Source organism: Ylistrum balloti, unplaced genomic scaffold (genome assembly GCF_031769215.1).
Source record: "Ylistrum balloti isolate Yb309-2 unplaced genomic scaffold, AGI_CSIRO_Ybal_v1 Utg369888, whole genome shotgun sequence".
In the NCBI taxonomy this organism is placed as follows: Eukaryota; Metazoa; Mollusca; class Bivalvia; order Pectinida; family Pectinidae; genus Ylistrum; species Ylistrum balloti.
The window spans coordinates 848280-865315 of record NW_026782022.1 but is presented as its reverse complement, the minus strand read 5'-3'; the positions used below and the strand labels follow the sequence as shown (position 1 = coordinate 865315).

At 35.2% G+C, this 17036-nt stretch overlaps 1 protein-coding gene across 1 annotated transcript in view; it reads right to left on the bottom strand.

The window, feature by feature from the left end:
• Positions 1-8395, bottom strand: part of LOC132546421 (CCN family member 5-like) — a 71519-nt gene extending 63124 nt beyond the window's left edge. The window contains exon 1 of the mRNA XM_060210134.1: positions 8240-8395. Within this exon, the coding sequence (XP_060066117.1) occupies positions 8240-8395 (156 nt within the window). The remainder of the gene's footprint in view (positions 1-8239) is intronic.
• Between the last annotated feature and the right edge of the window lie 8641 nt (positions 8396-17036).

Below are 17036 nucleotides of genomic sequence, written 5' to 3'. Positions count from 1 at the left end.
AATTTTGCAAAACCAAGATGTGACAGACATTTTCCATTTCCCTTTGCGGTTTAATGACGATTCCATTGAGCAATGCGGTGAACGGGTTATCCTCATGTGATGAGTTTTCTCCGAATTGTAATTTTTAAGAGAGTTTAATGTGCACGCACAGAAACAATTCTGTGCTGAGACTATCTGACTGATACAGTACCAGTGATTTGTCTTTAACTGTACACTTTTAGTCGACATAACCTTGTATTTAATTGCAAACCTTCCTTTATCCAAAGTCAATCGTGTTTAATCTCATATTTTATTCAACTGAAGTATTCATTTGCTTATTTGTTTGCAAATGAAATGAGGAATGTTTTGGCTGTTCCCGTTTCCATCATCTCGCAAGATATACACATTTAAAACCATATTGATTTTTTTCCTTTCAGTTTCCAAAGAAGTTCGTAAAATCCGAAAGAATGAAATAGTATTAAATGAAACAACACACGTCCTATATTTCTTTTACTGTTGCTATTTGTAGAAAGAGAAGCACATTGATGGTGTCACGATGTAAACAGTTAACAAAAAAATAAATAAATAAAAAATAAGGTAACAGGAAAGTGAAAAAGAAAACAAAATCTCACCTTTGCATGATATGGGTAAGAGATATGACTTCCACAGAGAAATAATTACTGAGTTCAGCACAAGCTTTTTCATGTGTGAAAATGTTGTGTTAACTGAGATTATTATTACAATCAAAGTGTAATCATCCGGCTGAGGATGCGCGTGACTAAACAGGAAGGTACCGTTGAACCAGGCACAATTCAAAGAAAGCTTATATGATTAATTTTTTGTTGTTTGTACGCAAAATGCAGCTATCTGATTCGTCGACTTTTTCTTTTCATTTTTCAATGAAATAAGTCAGCTCAGTCCACTTGATAATGGGAGTCAATACCAACATGCCACCTTGCGGCGGGTCTTGTGGATTTTTTCTTTTCTTATTTTTTTTTAAATAAATCTATTTACATTCACCTGTTTTATGGATTTCTGCCAGTTATTGACGTAAACAAAACAATCAGGCTACAGCATAATAAAATATTCAAACAATAAACAACGAATAAATGACGGATTTATTAAGAACAAACTGTTATATTATACTTTTACTCATTTCCGGAGTGTGACGGGCTCACTCATGAATGAAGTTTTAATTATTGAAAATGGCACGAATTAGATGTCAATGACGTCACATTATGTCATGCCAGTTGTTATGGGGTAGTGATTTGTTATAAAATAATCCTTCATTGAATTATCAAATTTATACATTTATGAGCTATTCTATTTTTGAAACCTATCTATAGAAAGTAATTATAAGCTTTGATAGAAATATTTTTTGAGTTTCATGCTCTGGTGCTAAAAAAACTCTATACCATGTATCATTGAAAAAGCGCACCCTATACGCCTTTAACATGTAAGATATTCGCTAAATCAGTCTGATACTTTGCAGAATTTAGCTATTAAAACATTGTGTGTCTTCCATTTAAACACCCCCATAAAACCAACCCCTTTAGTCCACGATGCCTTTTCTATACCGAACTTGGAAAATACCTCACTTTATACAAGGGATGCACAACTGAACAGCACATTTTGCGACGTGATACTATTATGTCATATAATATGTTCGTTATTCATTAGCATATATACGATACACAATACCATGTTATAGACTATGTTGTGGCAACAATTAAAAAAGGTTAAACATACCATGTACATGATAGCAATAGCTGGATAATTCACAACATCTATCAGGTACCATAATCGACGTTATCATATAGATATATAGTCACAACAACCATCATTCGAAAGTACAGGAAAAATGGTATGGTCACCGATAACTTGTTGAACAAATCTCTATCGGTATACCGTGTCATTGTACTGTTAAGTCATCACAAAAGCTACAATGTCTGTACTTTGTAGGACATGATAGTATGTCCTCTCTAAAACGTGTTATACAAACAGCTACATTCAGTATACAATATACTCACACATTCACAAACTTTTATTCCCTATAACTCATAGCCCAGTATGATAATAACAGCAAATGCGCGAGGCAGCACATTAAAGTAAATAAATTAGTAAATAGAAAACAATACAATTGCAGTTCTGCTTCTACAGATGTACGAATGGGTGATTCTTACTTTTTCACATCAATTCGGTCCCTTGTGTATACAAGGAGAACAGCGTAATTACATTACAATGTCACGGTTACCTTGTACTAGTCATTGTCTGGGTAAGCTTAGCATTCAAAAGAATACAGGCGAGACTGCCGTATGTACAACTCGATATTGTTCCTTGGCCTTCGCGAACTACATCGCAAGAGAACGTGAGTCGCTCAACCTTTTTTTTTCTTTCAAATCCAAATGGATTGCTGTCGAATCGTATAAATATACATATAACGTCGTCAGCTAAAATGTGATGGCCTTGTATTGTCTTGAGCAGCCATTGCTATTGTGATGGTACCAATTATCGTGTTACGACAGACTGTCTAGAAGGACATGCTGGTGTATTACCACTCCTCTGTTCCGATTTATCGACGCTTCTGCGTGCAAATCTCCAAATATTATTACAGATATCTTTCCCGTTCAAGGCCTTTTTCCGTATCTGTGTTGATTGCTACCAGTTCCATACAAAGGGTAACGAGATGAAGCGGGCCATCGGGCCAAATAACATCAGTTATTGTTCTACCTTGAAATGAAGCAATATAGCGTAACCATTTCGGACGTTTAATCTGAAAAATCTGCTTTTTATTGAACACATTTGTCAATACTTATAGACTCTGGTAAACATAAATTTTAAATTCATTGATTTTCCTTCTCTCTCCCTTTCTTTTATTACTTTGTTTTTTGTTTTATTTTTTTTTTCATTTCTGAAATCTGATAAAATAAGAGCCCGCATGATGTTTTATTTCGTCACCGCTATAAATTCAATATCCCATCGCGTTTTGTTTGTTGGCTGGAATAGTTTACAGACATATGATAGAAATGTTACATAATGTTTTATGTACAATCGCAGGATCATTTTGCTGATATTGTGAGCTATGACCAACACAACGATTGATTAGGTGACAACACAGTAGTCAAATCTTCCAAGGCTAACCGATTTAAACATTAGGCGTAAAATTCTTTATAATGGTACCGATATTTGTTTTATATTCAGCTTCGCTTACTACAACGCTTGAAATTATAACTATATATAAACGCTCAGTGGCTATCGTGCACAACGTACCGAGATTTCTGTTAAACATTTGTGATACTTTAATCACCAGCTTAAGATGTTTTTTCGGCGTCCATAGACAGACGGGATCATCTATAGATCTAGATTTTAACCACCGCTCTCGATTTAGATTCATAACTTTGTATTTGTTTTATGTATGTTATGTTTTTATGTAATATTTCATGTTTTATTTTGTGTACTGACATAAGGTCAGATTGCCTCGGATATTTAACAATTCTCTTGTCCGCACTGTTGTTTTAATTTATATTACTTTATATTTTTATCTTTGAGAAACTAGCCAGAAGATTAAATGGATAGCATAAAGAAGTCATATATTAATATATTTTTTTTCCGTTTTTTAATGCTAATAGAGCATAACTTCCTGATATTCACACACCAAACAAAAATATAATATATTGATAAGTACGTGTAGAGAGATGCTTATGTTACAAACGTGAGTTATACATAATCATTGCTTTTGTAATGCTGAAGTTATCACTATGAAGTTCCAAGTCAAATACCAGATACTCTGCCACCCACTGGCCTTGCTTTCTGAAAAAAATCTTGTGGTCAATAAAATTCGTATATCTAAACGCAAGACTTATTTGACATAACATTGGTGTTTCAAATTTCAAAAATAGTCATAAATCACAGGATGATACTATTTTCAACATAAAAACTAAACGAAATGCATCAAATATTTCATAACCATCAGTATCGATCAACTTTAGGTATGCCAGCTTTCATCGATATAGATATGTTGTATAAGGCATCGTTGTCGCACCGTAAGACAGGATTGGCAAAGGTCAATTAAGCCATAAATGTTGCAAAGATTTTGGCTATGTCCTTAATGTCTCTTGACTTAAAATCTTACAAATTTAGTAACGAGGATCAAAATAGCACACTAAGGTTCAAGATGCAAAATCCATCGTAAAGCTATAAAGGCACTGATTCCAATCGATCCGTATAGATTTAGTGAGCGTGGTGAGGATAAAGTGATGTGGACCTAAATCTTTCCCTAACGTTAAAGACGCGCGAGTCTAAATCGCACGTCAACGATGTGGTGACATGGAGCCTTGATCCGTGATCTAGTTATATTGGTAGTAATGAGGAAATGACATGGAGCAAAATCATGTGGTATTGATGTAGTGGTTTTCATAATCATAGCTACAAATCGACTCAGGTTCGGTTATGGAGTGTGTCTATTAGAAATCGAGCAATTCAGGCTTTCATTGTCATAAATACGTGGAACAATGGAGATGTAGTTTATGTTCTATAAACGAACCATGAACGGGTTCTTGTTGGAATGTTATTCGTGCAAATGCCATGATATCAAAACATACGAAAACGGTGCGATAATTCAAAACGCCGTCCTCTTCGAAGTATTATAGTAATATACACGTGCGTTAGGTTACACACAATTCCAAATTTGGAATGACATGAACAGTTAACAATACCTATAAAAATATCAATGGTAGACACTTATTGATGATTTAGAATGACAAAGGGTTATTTATAAACGGCGTCTTTTCGACAATACGGGCAAGAAGCAAGATGATTCACACAGATCCCGATATGCAATATGACGTGTCTGTTTGGGACTCCAATGTCCTTATATAACATTGAGGTGATTAAAACCGAAATAGACACGAGACACGGAGACTTGCTGTCACAGAATCAGGTCAGTCTTTCCCCTATAAACGCCAATGTCACGCATATCTAGGACATGGGATACGTAATGTCGTGTTGTATATCTTGGAAACTTTCGATCACAAAGCACACGACCAACGAAGATATACTTGTTTTTTATACGCTGTATACACGAGCTCAGACGGAGAATGGCAACAGTGCTCCCTATCCATTACAAGTAAGCTGGGCAAAGATTATGAACTGTATGTTACGTTTGTATTCTTTCGAATAGTGCCACGGTTTAGAATAAAACTTATTAAATGTTAGTGTATAATCATTTTGACTACTTTTCTCGGTCGCCTATTTTTCATTAAGTCAGGCTCTTAGCATCGCTGACGAGCCTTAGAAGAACGAAACGTTAGAAAGAATCAGACTAATTTATTGTTCAGCTCTACTGTGTCACGTGTTATTTACTTGTGTCTTTTGTACAATCTCTTAATAAAGTTTACCATTTTGGAGTTTTTAAAAACATCCTGACCAATGATCACATTTTTGAGAGATGGTATGAAATTATCCTTATTTGATCATGACGTTACTTTGTAGGTCGTAAGAGAAAACCTGGTGTGATAGCCGATAATAATCCATATCTTAGGAAACTAATAATAGATCTAGAGTACATGATATTAAAATACTAACTGAAGTGGCTGTTATCGACATTACTCGTAGTAAATGAAGTGCATTAACCACAGATAAATGTCAACTGGTTCATATAACACATATTATTCCTACAATACCATCAATTTTGCTTGTAGGTAACGAGAAATAGGGGGTTAATAATGAAGAAATTGATTTGACAATTGCGTGTCCAACACACAATCAAGTGGCTTAAGTCAATTTTAGTGGAGTAAACAAAGACACAAAAACCTATCATTTGTATTTAATGTAATCACTTTTATTTATTAGCGACCTAGCGTGATATCTCGCGTATACGTCTACGTCTTTACTGTAGATATATATCGAGGAATTGAAAACTGTTAGTAGTAACTCAAAAAGGTCTCAACATGTGCAATAATGTTTTAACATCTACCTACATATGTATATCCACTATCCACTGTCTATATCCACTATGCCGTGAATGCTAAGCATTATACAGTGTAGACAGTTTTATGATGTCTATCGGGAAACGCTCTTTTATTGTTTTGATGTCAGTGTATTGTCGAACACTCATAAAACTACAGAGACAAAATCAGAACAAAAGAAAGCGTCTTGTACTGCCAGGGACTGTTACCATGGAGTCAACATTTAGTTTATAGACGTTATGAGTGATATAATTATGTAATTGGGTGTAAAAGACATGTGCTCGATGTGGAGGGATATTTTATCAGAGATAAATCTAGTCATACATTTACAACAAAATAGCACAACCCGTACCAAGGTGAAACAAGAAGTGAACAGAATGAAATGTAATAGTATTGCTAAATTAATGTAATAGTAAATTGTTTAAGATAACCTCAGTTCCCTCTCATCGTGTCTGTATCTAAACTAGAACGTATCTTAATGTTAATCATCACAAAATTTGATATTTAATGTTCACAAAAATTTCAGTTTGTCATAAATTATGGAAAATGACCAAACATTGTTGTAGATCGCTATTCTGTATTTGATGACTATACTTACTAGGTACTGAACATTGTATAAATGTGAGTTGGTGTGTGCCGTTACTCAGGCTTCCACAAGGCCAGAAAATGGAGGCATATGTACATTAAACGTATACATATGGTGGCTGTCGATACTACGAAATCAGCGTCAGTAACTGTGACGCCACTGTTAATGTCGATATTGTAAAACCCGTTGTTTACACAGTGGTAATGGATAACAACAATTCATCTCTTACTAATTGTGCCATAACGATTATAGGTGTGTTTCAGTAGGTTTAAGATAAACATCAGTCGAATCGGGTTGATATAGGCTATCGTTAATCTGCCACTTAGGGTCACAAAGGGTCCGTGAATAGAGGTTTACAGATTGTTAAATAATAATTCTCACGGTGGATGTATACAGGTGTTTGTTACACATGAATATATGTTTATTGTACCATTTTGTGTTGTTAATGGGAATGGTAAGTGCAACATCCAAAACTTCTATATATCTATATTCCGTGGATAGTGACAACGTTAGTAGTATATCTCTAAGCACTATGATTAGGAATATTGTAACCTGACGTTCATGTATCTAAAAATGTCATGAAACTACCGTAAAAGCGAAACGAAAAAGTCGTGTCATTGCCATAAAGCTTGGATGGAATTCAATTACTAAACTCATCTTTCGCTTTTCTCGAATTTAAGTCAAACCAGCTGGTATAGTCGTAGTGCTTGTAACTCTTCACACCACACTCAAGGGAAGAACGAAAATAATAGATTAATAAATATGAAAACGAAAATAAATCATAACAACGTAAAATTCAGCTCTTTGTCAGTTATGTTTAATAAATTACGACGTAGAAAATTTTAACTTCTGAATATGACAGAAATATATTTATTAAAATATTCTCGCGTTTTTTGCCTTCCTTACTTTATTTGAAATGGACATTAAGTACGCTGTCCAATTATTTTTGAATGCCATTTCGTGTACTTTGTAATATAGAATTGGCCATCAAGCTCAAACATCAACTTAATAAAAGGAAACTAAACGGGCCGTTCCTGGACACGCCTCCGTCAAAACGTTCACATTTGGTAACTAATTTCGATCGGAAGTAAGTGTCTTGACTTGCAATAATGTGTCCGCCCACGAGGTATGAATACGTTGTGTACTGTATCACTCCATGGGGACTCCTCCATATCTCAGAACAAGGTGTTGTCTTCGCCACGTAGAGGAGCGGTTCAGAAAGCAACGACTTTAACAATTTATGGTGTAAATCAAAGGCGAATGGCCAGTAACATGCAAGACGACTCTTTCTATCGATTCTTCACGATTGATTTTCACCTACAGACTTCCAAAACGACTTGGGAATTGGGCAGTATATATGTTTTTCATACAAGGATCGGCCACAGTTCAGTGTAGACATGGTAAAAGCTTTTATCATGAATAATATTCTATCGTGTTGAGATCTATTTATTTCAAAGTCGAAGTGTTTTGGTATAAATTATAGATAAGCATGTTTGTGTTAAATTCAAGTATTGTGACAAGATTTTTAATGTATACGAACATAAACAATGATCGAAGTATTTGAAATAAGCACGACCATATACAGTTATATTACTTATGATACCTTACATAATAAAATAGATAAATTAAAAAAAAAACAATTGATATAAGAAACATAAAAGAGAATAAGATAATTATTTACGGGTACATAACACAATGATATACTTACCGCTCTTCTATTGTGGCTTCTATCCTTCTCGTTAATGTTAAATAGACGGCATCCTAAACATTCATAACTATCCTCTGGTTCCATAGACCTATAAGGGCTGACCCCTGGAAGGCACGTAACAGCCATACCAAGGGACAATACGATCCAAGCCCTCATGTCACTGAAGTCACTGTTATACATACAGAATAAAACTTATAAAGTTAGTGGTCACTTCTATGCTAAACGCATGGCACACCTGAGACTAAGTGCGTCCTCGTGTTACATCCGATACTCACGACTGACATGTACATATACTCCGATCTTCTGATCTATATTCCAAAATGACTTGTGTTGTTTGGAGAATCAACGGACAACCTTGCGTGAGTACCTACTGACATATACTATGTCTACTTTCATCTTGCAGCAGATGGAAGCTCAAAGATACCATTTGTTAATTAGCGCGTGGCGTTCATTCTTATGAAGAGCGATCTGATTGGTCGATTCTATACCGACAATACTACGAGCGTAGTTTCCATTTGTAGGTGGAGTATTGGAGTTTATTGCTTTACAGGAATTCCAAAGACCTGTCCATGTTCTCAGATCTCGACTGGACCGCCAGAGGTGGGCAGTGTCGGGGAGATCGCCCCACCGCTGCCACCGACATCCTAACGCTGCCACTGAGCTTCCGACTATGGAAACGTACGCTGCTTCTGGCTTAAGCCGATGTGATGATGGGAGGAAAAGCCGACACAACATGTGTCTTGCTTTAAAAGCTGATCGGAGTCTGAGTGCTGATAATGCTTCTACTCTCCCTCCAATCTATAAGGCTCCAGCATCGGCGTGAGAAATGTATAGGGCTGAATGTGGATATTCTATATACATTGTGTTTTACGACCTGGCATTTACAATAAAAGTTTCGATTATTACTACAGAGGCTGATGCTATGTACAGGTAATTTCTGAGGCAGACTTTTTTCATATGCGATAAACGCTCAATTCAACGGTCTTGTTATTCTTCATAAAAATTTCAGAGAACGCGAAAGATTTATCATTTAGTTTAATGCTATGTCTTGTGTGCTTCCATTATAACAATTTGAAGCTAAGAGATACGCTATAATTAACATCGTTATAACCGCTATCCTGTCCTCAATATCTTTTTTACACCCATTCCGACTTAATTGCTTTGCTATCGTGATCTCCCGTTGACGTCTAATTGGCTACTTTGAGAATGTTACATTCCACCTGTAATCTCTAAAACGGGTATCGGCGAAGGGGTAATGAAGCGGTTATCACATGAATTTCACGCGGAGATCGTTCATCCAGTTTCTGCTTTATCAATAAATGTAACCTACTCAGAAATCTACTAGAGTTTGACATCCGTATTGTACATGTGTTCTACGTGTATTTAATAGCTAGGCGTGTGTGACGCGCATGATTGGTCGCTCCCTGCTAATAACGGTTATCAAACCGGGTAACAAATAGACATGTGCAGTGGAAAAGCTTTGCGATGAGCAATAACTGTTTTAATGAATTTATGCAGACAAGTTATCTTTTTTACCTTGAAACAAGTTAACAGAGAGCTCAAATCTAGACCGCACAGCTCGCATATCGATTACTACATCTCGTGATGACGGCACTATTGGAACGGTAGTGTTGGGAGATCAGTTAGCATAGACGTCTTAACTATACTAAAACAGAATACCTTTCATAACAACGAAAACGGAAAGAATCTCCGACAAAGTAAGACGATGCAACATGTAGTCTAAAAATAGCTTTGAAGAGTCAGTTCTTTATTCATTACAGGGCAAAAACAATACATATCAAGTGCAAAAATTGATTTACTAGATTAACAGAATGCTAGATAAGGGTGTTAAATGATCACGTACGCATCCCACATACTTCAACAAAATCAGGTTAATTTCAGATCATATTTAGCTTGGATTTACGTTAAACAGTACCACCACTCCATCACCTGCTTGCGATCTATGCCTTAACCAAAATCTGATTCCTCATTAAACATCTACAAAGATCGAAAGGTCAAATACAATATGACACGTTCATGGCTGTATTGTACTTGTAGTCAACGGTCTTCCATCTTCTGTCGCAGAATTACTATTGGTAAACTGGAATGGTCATCGCTAGCCTTGGTGTTTGCGAGAAATGAAGGACAATGTCACGGCCACAAAATTTAATTAGAAACACATATATCTTTATTTGTAACTTTCAAGTTCGGCCAAACTTAATTATTGGTTTTTATAGGTAAAGGACTAAAAGCTGAATGGTGTTCTGTAAATGGAAGCATACACATTCTGATACGTGTACCACCAGTGTGCGATGCAATCGTAGCTAGGTACACATTTATCCAATCCGTCAAAAACTAATTGCACTACAGAGTTCATAGTGTAGCATATACTAAGCATGGCTGCCTCGGATATGTTGTAGACAATATGAAAGTACGCACCATAAACCGTACTATTTATCTTTACTTGAGATATACATAAGGCCAAATGGCGTGTGCTCTTTAGATGTTACATGTACGGAAAGTGCTATTAGTGAAAAAAACACGTTTCGGATTCCAAACAAAATATTCTTGTGCAATTTCCTGCTATTTTCCAGTCCCACAGGATGTAACGTTCCTCATTATTAATGACCTACTATAAACCGACCGACAATTTCACAGAAAGTCAAACGAATTGTAGCATTTGTGAGCACGACGCCTGTTTCCGATAATTTTTCTGAATTCTGAAAGTCACGATTATTATTGAGGGATTCGGTATAGTTCAGCAGTGACACTTGTGAGAGAGGTTATCCACTTCGGACACAATTAAGTTAACGGAAATAGAAAAGGACACAACATCACACCGGAAGTGATTGCATTTTAATCCGATATTAAATTAGGTACTCATTACAGACCAAAAAGTATAACTTTGTCATCTTTCACAGAGTAAACAACAAAAGTCAGTCTGATCAATAACTTTGATTAAAGTCCAGATGTATCAAACGAAGTCAGATAATACAGGATTTATACCAAGCTTTGTGATGGATAGACACGTTTACAGGAAACAACAAAACAACTGGATGATCTGAGATGAGATGCGATGTACCGCTTGATTATTTCCATATAGCTTTATTACATCGACCTCATTGATGTTCCGATCTAAGTTACTACGCTTTCTTGTATTCCTTGTTTTCTACTTAACAAGCTGATGTTGACTAGAAGTGTTCTTTAGAAACATACCACACATGACCAGATTGGCGTTTAGAAGTTCTTCTTTCATTTTACGGTGAAGGCTATGGCGTTGGTGCAATTAATTTGTATACAAAGGTAAATTATTAGACTAATAGATTGTGAACGATGATATATTCTACTGACATGGAGGGCAGATCCTTTGAGGATTATGGACAAATTGTCGATGATAAATCAATTCTACGCGTCAAAGGATATATTGGCCTAGCAAGAATACTTTGTTTACAATAACACAATTACTGGGCGCTTCGTACAACAAAAGGCACTAACAGCATCTTACAAAATAATGTTAAACCCGGCACATTCTACAACACCTCCCTTATATATAGTCTATATATCACTCTATAGAAAATACAAATAACACGAGGATATTGCCACATACAAACCTAACGGTAAATTCGTATCCAGGAATCGATTAGATGTGAGCAAGCTTTTCACAAAACAAAGAAACAAACGGAGACAGTTTTAAAGAAAAAAGGAAAGTAAGGCTAGGCGTCTCGGAAACGTAAGTATTCTCTGCTGCTTCAACATAAAAGTAGATCAGTACAAATCCAATGACAAGTTCAAACTAAGAGCAGGAACAGTGATAATGACCGACGAACTCATCGAAAACGACTAGAGGATAGCGGGGTATCAAAAATATCTCTAAAAACTAAATTTTTTATATATATTGGGAACAAAAATACATATGTATAAATACAATGTGTAAATATTGCAATTTAACGGGTAGGTATGTTGCTAAATCTAGAGATGGAAAATGAATTCACAGTGGAGAGGTTGAAGTAACTGAGCATTAATAATGTTAATGCCGCGTAGTTTGTTGTATCCTGTTTTTTTAAGTTCAGGATCGAAAGAGCATGATACAATTATATCTTGGTATTTACACTAAGAAAGAGAAATCTCCAGTATTTCCTTTAGCAAAATGAAGTTGCTTTCGATATCTTTCTTTGCTTCCTCATCAATAAATTCAGTCTCGTATGAAAGTGAAAAACACAATTCTGACAAACTTTGTACAGCAAAATTTTATAATCTATTCCCAAGCAAGTTCACAATAGATTTCACCATCCTGTGATATACGTCTCTGTCGACACTCGACATATATCATGGAACACATGATATTGAAAACCAGCCTTTGAATCAATTGAAATATATATGTAGATATATTGTATGTGCTTTGTGTTGTATGTAGAAGTCTGTATGATATGTTATATATGTATGTGTGTCGGTCCATGCTTTGTGTTGTATGTGGAAGTCTGTATGATATGTTATATATATATGTGTGTCGGTCCATGCTTTGTGGTGTATGTGGAAGTCTGTATGATATGTTATATGTATGTGTGTCGGTCCATGCTTTGTGTTGTATGTGGAAGTCTGTATGATATGTATGTGTGTCGGTCCATGCTTTGTGTTGTATGTGGAAGTCTGTATGATATGTATGTGTGTCGGTCCATGCTTTGTGTTGTATGTAGAAGTCTGTATGATATATATATATATGTGTCGGTCCATGGTTTGTGTTGTATGTGAAGTCTGTATGATATGTGTATATATGTGTGTGTCCAGTCTGTATGATATGTTGTGTTGTATGTGAAGTCTGTATGATATGTTATATATATATGTGTGTGTCGGTCCATGCTTTGTGTTGTATGTGAAGTCTGTATGATATGTTATATATATATATGTGTGTGTGTCGGTCCATGCTTTGTGTTGTATGTAGAAGTCTGTATGATATGTTATATATATATGTGTGTCGGTCCATGCTTTGTGTTGTATGTAGAAGTCTGTATGATATGTTATATATGTATGTGTGTCGGTCCATGCTTTGTGTTGTATGTAGAAGTCTGTATGATATGTATGTGTGTCGGTCCATGCTTTGTGTTGTATGTAGAAGTCTGTATGATATGTATGTGTGTCGGTCCATGCTTTGTGTTGTATGTAGAAGTCTGTATGATATGTTATATATGTATGTGTGTCGGTCCATGCTTTGTGTTGTATGTAGAAGTCTGTATGATATGTTATATATATATGTGTGTCGGTCCATGGTTTGTGTTGTATGTGAAGTCTGTATGATATGTTATATATATATATGTGTGTCGGTCCATGCTTTGTGTTGTATGTAGAAGTCTGTATGATATGTTATATATGTATGTGTGTCGGTCCATGCTTTGTGTTGTATGTAGAAGTCTGTATGATATGTTATATATATATATGTCGGTCCATGCTTTGTGTTGTATGTAGAAGTCTGTATGATATGATATATATGTGTGTGTGTCGGTCCATGCTTTGTGTTGTATGTGAAGTCTGTATGATATGTTATATATGTATGTGTGTCGGTCCATGGTTTGTGTTGTATGTGAAGTCTGTATGATATGTTAGATATATATATATATGTCGGTCCATGTTTTGTGTTGTATGTGGAAGTCTGTATGATATGTATGTGTGTCGGTCCATGCTTTGTGTTGTATGTGAAGTCTGTATGATATGTTATATATGTGTGTGTCGTATATGCTGTGTGTTGTGTGTATGTGAAGCCTGTATGATATGTTATATATATATATATGTCGGTCCATGCTTTGTGTTGTATGTGAAGTCTGTATGATATGTTATATATATATATGTGTGTGTGTCGGTCCATGCTTTGTGTTGTATGTGAAGCCTGTATGATATGTTATATATATATATGTGTGTGTGTGTCGGTCCACGCTTTGTGTTGTATGTAGAAGTCTGTATGATATGATATATATGTGTGTGTGTCGGTCCATGCTTTGTGTTGTATGTGAAGTCTGTATGATATATATATATATATATGTGTGTGTGTCGGCCCATGCTTTGTGTTGTATGTGAAGTCTGTATATGTGTGTGCTTTGTGTGTATGTGTGTGTCCATGCTTTGTGTTATATATGTATGTGTGTCTGTATGCTTTGTGTTATATATATATATATGTGTATATATGTGTGTGTCGGTCCATGCTTTGTGTTGTATGTGGAAGTCTGTATGATATGTATGTGTGTCGGTCCATGCTTTGTGTTGTATGTGAAGTCTGTATGATATGTTATATATATATATGTGTGTGTGTCGGTCCATGCTTTGTGTTGTATGTAGAAGTCTGTATGATATGTTATATATGTATGTGTGTCGGTCCATGCTTTGTGTTGTATGTGTGTGTGTCCATGCTTTGTGTTGTATGCTTTGTGTATATATGTGTGTCCATGCTGTATGATATGTTATATATATATATGTGTGTGTGTGTGTGTCCATTTGTGTTGTATGTGTTGTATGTATATGTACCTGTGTCAGTTGTATGATATGTGTATATATATATATGTGTGTTGTATGTAGATGCTTTGTGTTATATATATGTATGTGTCAGTTTGTGTTGTATGATATGTTATATATATGTATGTGTGTCGTTGTCCATGCTTTGTGTTGTATGTAGAAGTCTGTATGATATGTTATATATATGTGTGTGTCGGTCCATGCTTTGTGTTGTATGTATGATGTATGAGATGTTATATATATATATGTGTCAGTTGTCCTGATAAACCATGCTTATATATATGTGTTGTATGTTGTCCTGAAGTCTGTATGATATGTTATATATATATGTGTGTCGGTCCATGCTTTGTGTTGTATGTAGAAGTCTGTATGATATGTTATATATATGTGTGTGTCCATGCTTTGTGTTGTATGTGAACAGAGATGTGTATATATATGTATGTGTGTTGTCCATGCTTTGTGTTGTATGTGAAGTGTCATGTATGTTATATATATGTGTGTCAGTTGTCCATGCTTTGTGTTATATATATGTACACCTGTGTGTTATATGTTATATATATGTGTGTGTGTCGGTCCATGCTTTGTGTTGTATGTAAAGTCAGAGATGTTATATATATGTGTGTGTCAGTCCATGCTTTGTGTATATGTATGTGTCAGTCTGATAAACAGATGTTATATATATGTGTGTGTCAGTTTGTCCTGATAAACAGAGATGTTTTATTTATATGTATATTTATATATATGTACACCTGTGTCAGTTGTCCTGATAAACAGAGATGTTATATATATGTACACCTGTGTCAGTTGTCCTGATCACCAGAGATGTTATATATATGTTCACCTGTGTCAGTTGTCCTGATAAACAGAGATGTTTTATATATGTTCACCTGTGTCAGTTGTCCTAACTGATAAACAGAGATGTTATATATATGTTCACCTGTGTCAGTTGTGTTGTATGTATAAACAGAGATGTTATATATATGTATGTGTGTGTCAGTTGTCCTGATATGTTATATATATGTGTACACCTGTGTCAGTTGTCCTGTAGAACTGATAAACAGAGATGTTATATATATGTACACCTGTGTCAGTTGTCCTGATAACAGAGATGTTATATATATGTACACCTGTGTCAGTTGTCCAAACTGATAAATAGAGATGTTATATATATATACACCTGTGTCAGTTGTCCTAACTGATAAACATAGATGTTATATATATATACATGTGTGTTGTCCTGTGAGATGTTATATATATGTTGTATGTGTCCTGATGAGATGTTATATATATATGTGTGTCACCTGCTTTGTGTTGTATGTAGAAGTCTGATAAACAGAGATGTTATATATATGTACACCTGTGTCAGTTGTCCTGATAAACAGAGATGTTATATATATGTACACCTGTGTCAGTTGTCCTGAACTGTTATATATATGTATGTGTATATATGTGTAAACAGAGATGTTATATATATGTGTTGTAGTTGTCCTAACTGATAAACAGAGATGTTATATATATATATACACCTGTGTCAGTTGTCCATGCTTTGTGTTATATATATGTAGAAGTCTGTGTTATATATATGTTCATGCCTTGCGTTGTTGTCTGATATGATATGTAGAGATGTTATATATATGTTTGTGTGTCAGTTGTCCTATATGTTATATATATGTACACCTGTGTCAGTTGTCCTAACTGATAAACAGAGATGTTATATATATGTACACCTGTGTCAGTTGTCCTAACTGATAAACAGATGTTATATATATGTATACCTGTGTCAGTTGTCCTGCTTGATAAACAGAGATGTTATATATATGTACACCTGTCTCAGTTGTCCTTACTGATAAACAGAGATGTTATATATATATGTACACCTGCGTCAGTTGTCCTAACTGATAAACAGAGATGTTATATATATGTATATGTGTGTGTCCTGTCCTGTTATATATATGTCAGTTGTCCTGATAAACAGAGATGTTATATATATGTACACCTGTGTCAGTTGTCCTAACTGATAAACAGAGATGTTATATATATGTACACCTGTGTCAGTTGTCCTAACTGATAAACAGAGATGTTATATATATGTACACCTGTGTCAGTTGTCCTGATAAACAGAGATTTGTCAAGTTATATATATGTCACCTGTGTCCTATAAACAGAGATGATGTTATATATATGTACACCTGTGTCAGTTGTCCTGATACACAGAGATGTTATATATATGTACACCTGTGTCAGTTGTCCTAACTGATAAACAGAGATGTTATATATATGTACACCTGTGTCAGTTGTC